The following is an 11106-nucleotide window of genomic DNA, read 5'->3' on the forward strand; positions in this document are numbered from 1 at the left end:
CTCGAACTCACAGAGATCCGCCTGCCTCTGCCTCCCGAGTACTGGGATTAAAGGCGTGCACCACCACCGCCGGCCGGGAGACAGAATTTAAAGACATCTTGAAAATGTATGCATGTTTTGCCTGTAAAATTTGAGGAGTTTGACATTTAACATTAAAGTTCAAAAATGAAACCCTAGGAAGCGATCTCCTGTGCCCATCTGTTGTAGGGTACTTCCCACTTTCTCTTCTATCAGGTTCAGTGTGTTCAGACTGATATTGAGGTCTTTAATCCATTTGGACTTGAGTTTTGTGCATGGTGATAGACATGGGTCTATTTTCATTCTTCTACAGGTTGACATCCAGTTGTGCCAGCACCATTTGTTGAAGATGCTTTCTTTCTTCCATTGTATACTTTTAGCTCCTTTATCGAAAATGAGGTGTTCATAGGTTTGTGGGTTAAAATCCGGGTCTTCTATACGATTCCATTGGTCGACTTCTCTATTTTTATGCCAATACCAAGCTGTTTTCATTACTGTAGCTCTTGGGAGCTCACCAAGGCCAGTTGGACTATGACTGAAAAAGCATGAGATAAAACCGGACTCTCTGAACATGGCGAACAATGAGGGCTGATGAGAAGCCAAGGACAATGGCACGGGGTTTTGATCCTACTTCATGTTCTGGCTTTGTGGGAGCCTAGCCAGTTTGGATGTTCACCTTCCTAGACATGGACGGAGGGGGGAGGACCTTGGACTTTCCACAGGGCAGGGAACCCTGACTGCTCTTTGGACTGGAGAGGGAGGGGGAGAGGAGTGGGGGGAAGGGGAGAAGGGTGGGAGGAGGGGGAAACTTTTTTTTCCTTTTCTCAATTAAAAAAAAAAAATGAAACCCTAGCATGGCATATGAACCAAGTTAGCAAAGCCTGTGTTCCTCCCTGACCGCAGCATTTGGGCCGTGCTGGGAAGCACAGGCAGAGTCCTAACCACGTGTTCCCGTTTCAGGAGAGCATGCTGCAGCTTTCTTTCTGTCGTCGCCTGTCTTATGCCTAGGCTCTGCGCTGCTCTGGACACGGCAGCAGGGCCCCCATAGTCCACTGGGAACAGAAACCCCAAACAAGTTTCTACATTGTAATTTGTAAACTACTTCCAAAGGGCCCAGCTTCTTAGCCTCTGGTTGGAGCCCCTGTCTTCATGTAGTACCCCCAGCCTCCTCTGAGTTTCCTAAGGATACTGGGAACTGTCCACGATGCCCCAAATGCGCTCTAACCTCTATGCCATTGTTTTCCTTTTTGACTTTTTGGAACGGCTGCTCTTCACGGCACACCCTCTAGTCCCCCAGTGATGAATGACTCAGACCAGACATTGGACACTACCGTGGGGCCTGGAGAGTGGTATGGTTTATAGCCCCAATGCTTAGTTCCCAAGGTAACTGGTATTGGGATGGTGGACTCTCTTAAGAGGTAAAACCTAATAGGAGCTAACTGGGTTAGAGGGCACCACCTCCAGCAGCAATTAATGCCCTTTTCAAGGGTGTGAATGGGGTGTTGAGAAATTGGACCTGCTACTGACAGAACAGGTTGTTAGAAAGTAAGGTAGCCCCACCAGTTTGGCCTCTTTCTCATGCAATCCTGCGATGTTACAATGCAGCAAAAGGCCCTTACCAAACTGTCTTTGATCATGAACTTCTCAGACTCTCAAACCGTATGTTCATACCTGCAGAGTGTCATCTGCTTCCAGAGCCTCACCTCACAAACAAGCACCTCTAAGTGAAAGACTGTACGGTATTTTGTTGTATGTGCTTGTAGGAGGGCTTGTGACTGTGTGTGAGGGTCAGAAGACAAGTCACAGGAGGCTGCTGCTACCGTGTTGGAGCCAGTGTTGGCAGCTAGCAGCTGGGCCATCCGTTTGTGTGGGATGTGGTGGCAAAGCACCTGTAATCCCAGCATGTCAGAGGAGAGGCAGGAGGATCCAAAGTTCGAGGAGATAAAAGGGGTAGGGAAAAATACAGAAAAGTGAAGAAAAATATGTGATTTTATTATTTGGACTTCAATGCTATGTTCTAAACAATCTGTAGTCCATGATATAGCTGGGGTATTTCACATCAACATTTTCTGTGTCTGTAGTGTGTGCAGATGTGTTTCTATGTGTTTGGGCTGTAGTGTGTGTAGACATGTTTTTTTTTTGTTTTTGTTTTTGTTTTTTTTTTTTTGGTTTTTCGAGACAGGGTTTCTCTGTGGTTTTGGAGCCTGTCCTGGAACTAGCTCTTGTAGACCAGGCTGGTCTCGAACTCACAGAGATCCACCTGCCTCTGCCTCCCAAGTGCTGGGATTAAAGGCGTGCGCCACCACCGCCCGGCATGTAGACATGTTTATAGACGTGTGGGGCTTGCCTAAGTGTCTTTACTCACCAAACCATCTTGTCAGCGGCACCTCAAAAAGCAGAAAATAATAATGTTATTCTAGAAGCTAGTTAGAGACAGAAGGAAATGAAGACTACTTTACCTTCTTTACACACTTCAGAAAAGCAGGTTAACTAGAGCACAGGGATGAGCAGACAAAGGCATCCTTTTACTAAGACGTTCTGGGAAATTTCCCTACAATTGACAGATCTTATACTGCATATACATCTTTGTTAGGATTTTCCCTAATAAAATGCCTTGACTATTTTCCATGTTAATACATAGTCATCCACACCAGTGCTTTAATGGCTCCTGGTATTTGTTTTATAGTATATTGTACTTCAGTCAATCCCTTACAGAGATCACGGAGTTTTCCTACATTTTGGCTATAGTTTAATGTTAAAATTAGACATGGTCATCACACCTAATCCTAGCACTTGAGAGACTGAGGGCTGAGTTTGACGCCAGCCTGGGCTGCATAGTGAGATCCTGTCTCCAAAAAGCAGATTCCTGAAATATGCCTTTGGATCCTTTTGTGTAAAAAAGAAAAATATCTAAGCTGTTACAGAGTGAGACTCAGTCTTTAAAAAATAAAAATAAACTGGGCAGTGGTGGTGCATGTCTTTAATCCCAGCACTTGGGAGGCAGAGGCAGGTGAATCCCTGTGAATTCGAAGCCACCCTGGTCTACAAAGTGGGTTGTAGGACATCCAGTGCTGTTACACAGAGAAACCCTGTCTCAAAAAAATAAAAATCATGTAACCCAGAGGTTGGTCTTTAAATCACTATGTAGCCAAATAACTCCCAATCCTCTTGCTTCTACCTACCAAGAGATGGGATTTACAGGTGTGTCGTTGCACGCATCCAGCTACGTTAGAAATCTGTGACTCTTTAATCTCAGCATTTGGGAGACAAGGGCTGGGATCAAAGGCGTGCGCCACCACCATTGCCCAGCTGTTTTGTCGTTATCTTTTAAGCCAAGCATGGAAGGCAGATCTGTGAGTTTGAAGCCAACCTGGTTTACAGACCAAGTTCCAGGCCAGACAGAGTAATAACAACAAAGACAGCTCAGTAATTGAGAGCACCTGTTGCTTTGCGGAGGACCCAGGTTTGATTCCCAGCACCCACATGGCAGCACACACCCTCCTGTAACTCTACTTCCAGGGGATCTGACAATGACGCCTTTTTCTGGCCTCCAAAGGCACCGTACACCACCTATGGCGCACATATGTATATGCAGATAAAACATTCAATATTTCTCTTTTTTAAAAAAGATGTATTCTAACCTGCATCAGGTTGGTTTGCAAAAGGAGGCATTCTCTTGAAATGTACCCATCTGTGGTTGCTTTGATTTTACATTTTCTTACTCATTTTTTTTTTTTTTTTTTTTTTTTTTTGGTTTTTCGAGACAGGGTTTCTCTGTGGCTTTGGAGCCTGTCCTGGAACTAGCTCTGTAGACCAGGCTGGTCTCGAACTCACAGAGATCCGCCTGTCTCTGCCTCCCGAGTGCTGGGATTAAAGGCGTGCGCCACCATCGCCCGGCTTTCTTACTCATTTTTAAGATTGATTTTATGTGTGTGTGTTTTGCCTGTTTGTATGTCTGCACACCATATGCATGCCTGGTGCCAGAAGAGGCAGTCAGATCATCTGGGACAGGAGTCATAAACCATTGTGAGCCATCATGTGGTACTAGGAATTGAACCTGAGTCTTCTGAAAAAGCAGCCAGTGATGGTTGTTTGTTTGTTTACTTTTGTCTTATTTTATTTTCCTGTTTAGGAACACTTTTGGATATACTGGGTGACTGGTCCTTTAGATAATCCATTTCCATGCTCATTTCTTTTTTTTTTTTATGTCTAAAAGCCACTTATGAGTGAGTACATATTATATTTATCTTTCTGGATCTGGGTTACCTCACTCAATATGTTTTTTTCTAGATTTATCCTTTTGCCGGCAAATTTCAAGATGTCATTTTTTACTGCTGAGTAGTAGTACTCCATTGTGTAAATGTACCACATTTTCTTTATTCATTCTTCTGTTGAGGAGCGTCTAGATTGTTTCCAGTTTCTGGCAGCCAGTTTTTTTTTTTTTAACCACTGAGCTGTCTCTCCAGCCCCCAAGATGGTTATTTTGTGTGTGTGTTTGTGTTGTGTGTGTGTGTCTGCCCACAAAAGCCAGCAAAAGGTAATGGATTCCTTGGAGTTGTTACTACAGGTGTTATGAGCCACCCGGTATAGGTGCTGGGAACCAAACTGATCCTCTGGAAGAGCAGCAAGTGCTCCTAAAGTACCTAGCCATCTCCTAAGCTGGTGTGGAGGAGCATAGCTGGCTGACAGCTTCTGGTTGCTTCATCTTTTCATCGACAGCTCTGAGACTATGTCTGTCTCTGCCCTCTGTACCCCACAATCATTGCTCAACAGAATGTGTGCCAGCCGTAGGCCAAGTCCACTTTCTTGTAGGAGTTCTGTAATGGGAAAACATTTTCTGGGGAATTCCTCATGTGACCTGGTTGGAGTCAGGGGCTCTTCCTACCTACTCAGCCCCTTCGTCATTCTCTCTTGTGTCAGACCTGTACTGGGTGGCGATCTGAGGGGCCTCCCATCTTCTCTGGCTCTCTCCCTTTTTTATCTGCCCCCCAGAATGAATCTCTTGGGAGTCTGATCTATCTGAGCATTTCACTAAATTACCCAGACTTCCTTAGGACTAGTTCTATAGTGCAGGCAGGCCTTGAGTTTATAATCCTCCTGCCTCGGTTCTTAAGTAGATTGAATTACAGACTCGAACACTAGAACACACTTTGTTTGTTCATTCCTTTTTATTTGTTTCTTCCTTTGAGATAGGATTCTACCATGTAGCCCTGGCTGATCTGTTGCTCATCATAGCCCCGGTTAGCCTTAAATTTGTGGCTGTCTTCCTGCTTTAGCCTCTCAAGTGCTGGGATAACAAGTGTACCGACAAGCCTGACCTCCAAACACCCTGTCTTAAAAACTGTCTTCAGTCTGTTGGAGCAGAAGCCGTAAATATGGCGAGCAAGCTATTGCTCTTGTCATCCCGTTCTGAAAAACAGTGGAACCCAAACTGGTGGCACATAGCTCTGGAGGCTGAGGAAGGAGGAGAAAGAGTTGGAGGCTGTCCTGGACTTCATAGTGAGAACAAGTCAAAATCAATGCTGGGGCTCGGGTATAGTTCAGTGGTAGAACACTTGTCTAGTCGGCACTGAGACTCTGGGTATACATGAGTGCGTGCACCCCAGGAGGCCATAAGAGGGTGTCAGGGCTGGAGCTAGAGTTGCAGGGAGTTGTGAGCCATCTACTGTGGGTGCTGGGGATCAAACGTAGGTCCTCTGTGTGCACTGTCTGAACTCTGCAATGGTAACCGTTCAGAGGGCCGGTGAGAGGGCTCAACAAGCCGCCAACCTGAGTCCTGTTCTTGGAACTCACGCCACAGGAGAGAACTGTATAGTGGCATTTGACTTGCATTTTCATAAATAAAACTTGCCTGAGAATCAGAAAAGTGCTCTGAGCCTCGAAGCTAACTCTAGCCCCCATTTTTCTCTCAGCACCAAAGCGTGAGCTGCTTCTGCCCTAAGTCACAGAATGAGCCTTTTCACCGTTAGAAATCCGTGTTTTGTTTCCTTCATAGCACTTAACTCACTAGACCCTGACGCTACTTCGAAACTTTGTTCTTGAGATGGTTTAGGTAAGGATGACCATGAACTTCGGATCCTCCTGCCTCTCCTTCCCTAGTGCACGTGTATTCCCTCAGGCCCAGTTCTAAGTAGTGTCTTAGAATTTCAGTAGGAGCTTTCTTTATCTCTCTGGCTTGCTATTTGCTACTGCGCAGGTCAGTCCAAGGTAGCCTTTCCAATAATGAGTCTACATAGCTAGCAAAGGTGTGTGTGTGTGTGAGAGAGAGTGATGTGTGAGTTTGTGTGTGTGAAAGAGAGTGTGCTGAGGACTTGATGGACATACCAGGACGTTCACCAAATGCAGAAAGCTCTCCTGATGTTATACACCCCTTTTCAGAAGCCCAGCAGGCTGATGTAAGTGGGGTCAAAAATAGATGCAGGGTCACATTGTGTACCAAAGCCCTAATGATGAGCCAGCATGTTGTCTGGTGGGTGTTGAGATTAGATTTGATTTGTGGCCACTGCAGCTACCTTTTCTAAAACCCCGAGATAAAGACCGGAGGCTTCACCTGTTTGTCGCTGTCATGGCCTAAGGCTATAAATAGGTCTGAAGCTCATCTCTCCTTTTAGCAGGGAAGGGTCAGATTACAGGGGGCAAAACAAAATAATAAAATGAGTGTCTCCGTATTTCAAAGTGCCCGTCAGCCACCCCCACAGTCCCTCTCTCCTTCCTCTGCTGTGATCGCCTAGAATCAAGGATCCCATCCACAATGCCTCTGTTCAAACTTACAGGTAGGTGTGCAGAAAGTATTTGGAGAGCTCGGGGATTTCTCCCCCGTGTGCAACCACTCCTTTAACCGCCGTGTCAGCTTCTTTATTTAGGGTCCATAATGCTTTAGATGTACACGTTATGGAGAGGCAAAGCATTTCCCAGTTCGCTTTCTTTCTGGTTGTGGGAGGAGGGTTATTTTCTCGAACTATGCCTTTGAATCCCTTAGAAAGCGGAGCCATCGACTCGATTACTCTAAGCAAAAGCTGTGGTTTCACAGACCCTTAGAAGGGTTGTCTAGAGTGTACGAAAGATCCTGAGCACGGCAGAAACCTTAACCCAGGGTGTTCCAGTGCGCTACAACCCACACACACTCAGAAGGATTTCTTTAAAAAGAAATCAGTTGTATGTATGTTTCACTCTAAAAAGTCAGGCATGTGAAATAAAGAGAATAATTACACCAAAAGTCAAAGTAATAAACACTCACTTGGGAAAATTAGAAAACAGTAGCTTTAAAAGTCACATAGTCTTGTCAATGGTTCCAGGATCCACTCAACATTTTGGGGTTCAGCCTCTCAATCTGTCCTATGTAAAAGTAAAGATGCCTTTAAGAAAACAGGCACATTTGTGTTATGCCAGTAAGTGTAGATAGCCTTTGGGCAGGAGAACGCTTTAGCCTACTGTTAAAATATGACTTATTATATATTTATTCCAAACACTTTCTAAAAAGCTTTTGAAATTGCTGTGTGATATTCCAGCTTTCTTAATCTGGGTTTATTTTTTTACCATATTTTATATGCATAAATATCTTCTTGGCCTTATGCATCTAACACCTTCTCTGTGTGTAAAGACTATTTCCATGAAACTAGGTCTGAGAAATGGTGGTTCAGTGGGTGCTACCAGCCAGCTTACCAATGAGCTGGTTTCGTTGACCTACTTACAGCATTGATGGAGTGCTCCGAGCCCTCTTCATCAGGTTTCTTTATTTTGTTTTCTTTTAAATTTCCACCTTACAAAAAAATACCTTTAGGGGCTAGGAATGTGGGTTAGTAGTGGAGTGTGAGCTAGACAGCAACATGCACAAGGCCCCAGGTTCAAACCCCAGCCCCACAGTCCCCCTAAAGAAGGACTTTTTAAAAGAGTATTAATGTGTGCTTAAAGCCCTATGTCAGCAAGGAAGGGGATGAAAGTATAAAGCAACCTTATGTATCCCATGATACCCTTGGGCAGCACACAGTAGGAGACCAGAGGATGAGCTAGACAGCATTTTGTCCCACCCCTTTCTGCTGCAGCCTACATGCTGTCTCCCAAAGCCTGGGTTCACCGTCACACTGAGTGCTCAGAGATGTTCATGTGCTACGTCTTATTTTGCTTTACTTCACACAGGTCAAGGAAAACGTGAGTATCTTGGTCTATTTGTCCTGCCATGTGCAAGTATCCATAGAAGAAATGACAGTGTTTCCTTAACTCACAATGGGGCTTATTTCTCAGCAGTGTTTGTAGATGGAACCACCAAAGGCCAGTAGCGATTCATAATAGCTGTAGTTAGCAAGCAACCGTCATGGATTTCCAAAACACAAAACCCACTATTTTCCCCCCAAAGGAAACGAGCCTGACGTGATGGTGAACACCAGTAACTTCAGCACTAGGGAGGCTGAGGGTGGAAAGTTCAAGGCCACCCTGGCCTACACAGGGAGACCTTGTCTTAAAATACAACAAGACACAAACAAACAAAGACTAACCCCCAAGTTGCTACCTCAAAATAAAGCATACAGAGGAGTCAACAGAGTCCACTAAACCTTGCCTTAGACGATCCTCAACTCTAGTGCAAAAAAAAAAATTGTTGTAAATTTTTTGGCCAGATAAAACCTGATCTTAGATAAAACTAGCTTTTGGTATGTGTCCCACCCTCTCTCAGATTCTGCTGTTCTTTTGCTGACGGATGTAGTTCTGCCTCCAAGTTCCTCTGTAAGACGAGACGACGGGGAGGCAGGAAAACTGCAAGCTGGCCTCCCCACACATGAATGAACTCTGCTGGAAAATAAGTCTGGGTTTCTGGATCTGTCGGGTGTAGAAGCAAGCATGGTGATCTTTTTGTCGAGCCGTGTACTTCCCGCATTAGTAATCCCAAATGTTGGGGAGAGCACCCTGCAGATTTTAAACATGTCATGTCTGATCTTCAGAGCAGCATTCTGGGGTTGACTTGTTATTAACTTGGTATCTCCCTTTCTGATGATGAACCACGAGGCTCCTGGGGACTATGTGGCTTACCCAAAGCCACCCAGATGTCATGGACCCTTTCTCACCTTAATCCAGTGCCTTCCTTTGCCACTTTACCTGTCTTCTTCCTATTTGTGCTATGTAGATGTCCTGTCCCCCGGATACCACCCCTCAGGTGTCCCATGATCTCACACATGCTCAGAAGGAGTCAGCGATTATCTATAGAAACCTGAGGAGATGGAGTCTCCTTCCTGATTTGGGTTGTCATCACATTTTACCTACTTACTTTTAAAGTATTAGTTCCATTTTTTTTCCTTCCCATATAGTCACCACCATGCCCCAAGTAGTTGGAAAGGCAGAGCTCTCGAATTAGAGATCAAATTTCAGCTGTGCTTGCTTGGAGTCAAGACAGCTGTTCAATTCTGCGGAACCAAATATCAACCATATCATTTTTTTAGTCATCATGTACTTGAGATTATAATGTTTACTCTCAACTGTTGTAGTGGTTTAGAGAGATACAACCTTAGTAAAAGCTATACTCTAATATATATATATATATATTAGGATATATATTCTATATATTATATATATATATATATATATGAATGAGACAAATAGATACGAACAGTCCCAGATAACAAACGCTGTTCTAGAAGAGCCAGGACGTCACCAGATGGGATTTGGTTTCTGTCATCAATTCCACACTGTCCTTCCTGAGGTCTTGGGAAGCACTGCCACAGACCAGCATGACAAGCCATGGCATCCTCACCCTCATCCTCATCATCGGAACCGACTAGTCTATTTCCATTGCCCTTCTGGTGCATGAAGCCCTCCTAACCTCTGCCTGCCACTCGCTTTGAGGGGCCTGTGATGCTCTGGGATGTAGGGATCGGCTGGTGGTGGGCTGGGCAGCATTCCCAGGCATCACCTATGTACTCGCTGTTTCGTTTGTCTCACTGGACTGCTGTGCTTGCCAGAGGACCACTAATAGCATCCAAACATTCTCGGTTTCTGGACGTGTTTGTGTTTACCAAGGCAATCAGGTGCTCGAGGTTCGAGCCACACAGTCTGCCCTGTTAACTCTGCCTTGGCCAGCCAGGATTTGAAACCAGCTTACCTGACCGCATTGGGGAAGTTATGAGTCACTCACTATCGTTGCTAATGCATGCTTCATCTCATACAGTCATAACTACATATCATCCTCAGTGGCCCAAAGCTGGCCGTGTGCTTGCCCGCCGCTGCCAAATTACCTCATTCAGTTTAATCTGCTGCTTTGTTTTCCTGGAAGGGTTTCTACTCACATTATCTCACTAGTATGTCACAGCCGCCTTGCAAGTGAGGCTGGGTTGGTAGTGGTGCCCCCACTTATCACACAAGGAAACTGAAACTGGTGTGTGTGTGTGTGTGTGTGTGTGTCTGTGTGTCTGTGTGTGTCTGTGTGTGTGTGTGTGTGTGTGTGTGTGTGTGTGAAGGAGTTGATAAGCACAGGGCAGAAGCTTGGACTCATTATACCATGAAATCAGATTGAAAATAATCACCTCTTGGAAGCCTGCAGAGACCCTGGCAACAGAGGGTCGTTCCCTCTGTGTAGTTTGCTCTGCCATCTCCATAGCAGGTTTCTGCGCCGGGACTGTTCCAGTGGCTAGTTGCTGGCCTGTCACTGCTCGCCAGAAGCCCCAAGGAGCTCTTACAGGTGTGCAGGTGCTGATGGGGTGTGAGCTGGGCACGTGGAGCAGACAGTGGGACTCAGCAAAAAAAGAGTTTGGCGGCCATCCCTGCCCCAAATGATGAGACTGGGTGGAGGTCATTCTTGCTTCTTCACTTTAAGAATGGGAAAACTTTAGCCAGGTGGTGATGGCGCACACCTTTAATCCCAGCACTTGGGAGGCAGAGGCAGGCAGAGCTCCATAAGTTTGAGGCCAGCCTGGTCTACAGAGTGAGTGCCAGGACAGGCTCCAAAGCTACACAGAGAAACCCTGTCTCAGAAAATGAAAAAAAACAAAACAAAACAAAACAAAGAACCCACCCACATGATGGAAGGAGAAAACTGACACCAAAGCTTGTTCTCTCTCTCTCTCTCTCTCTCTCTCTCTCTCTCTCTCTCTCTCTCTCTCTCTC

General features: G+C 45.4%; 1 protein-coding gene across 2 annotated transcripts in view; it reads left to right on the forward strand.

Annotated features, from left to right (window-relative positions):
• The first annotated feature begins 6751 nt into the window (after positions 1 to 6751).
• Positions 6752 to 11106, forward strand: part of Ampd1 (adenosine monophosphate deaminase 1) — a 22814-nt gene continuing 18459 nt past the window's right edge. Inside the window, exons 1-2 of one of the 2 annotated variants that reach the window (XM_005357132.2) lie at positions 6752 to 6791; positions 8155 to 8166. In XM_005357132.2, coding sequence (XP_005357189.1) covers positions 6770 to 6791; positions 8155 to 8166 — 34 coding nt within the window. In that variant the 5' untranslated portion in view covers positions 6752 to 6769. The remainder of the gene's footprint in view (positions 6792 to 8154; positions 8167 to 11106) is intronic. The other variant, XM_005357133.2, reaches the window with a different exon arrangement.

The sequence above is a fragment of the Microtus ochrogaster genome, chromosome 21, assembly GCF_000317375.1.
Source record: "Microtus ochrogaster isolate Prairie Vole_2 chromosome 21, MicOch1.0, whole genome shotgun sequence".
Lineage (NCBI taxonomy): Eukaryota > Metazoa > Chordata > Mammalia > Rodentia > Cricetidae > Microtus > Microtus ochrogaster.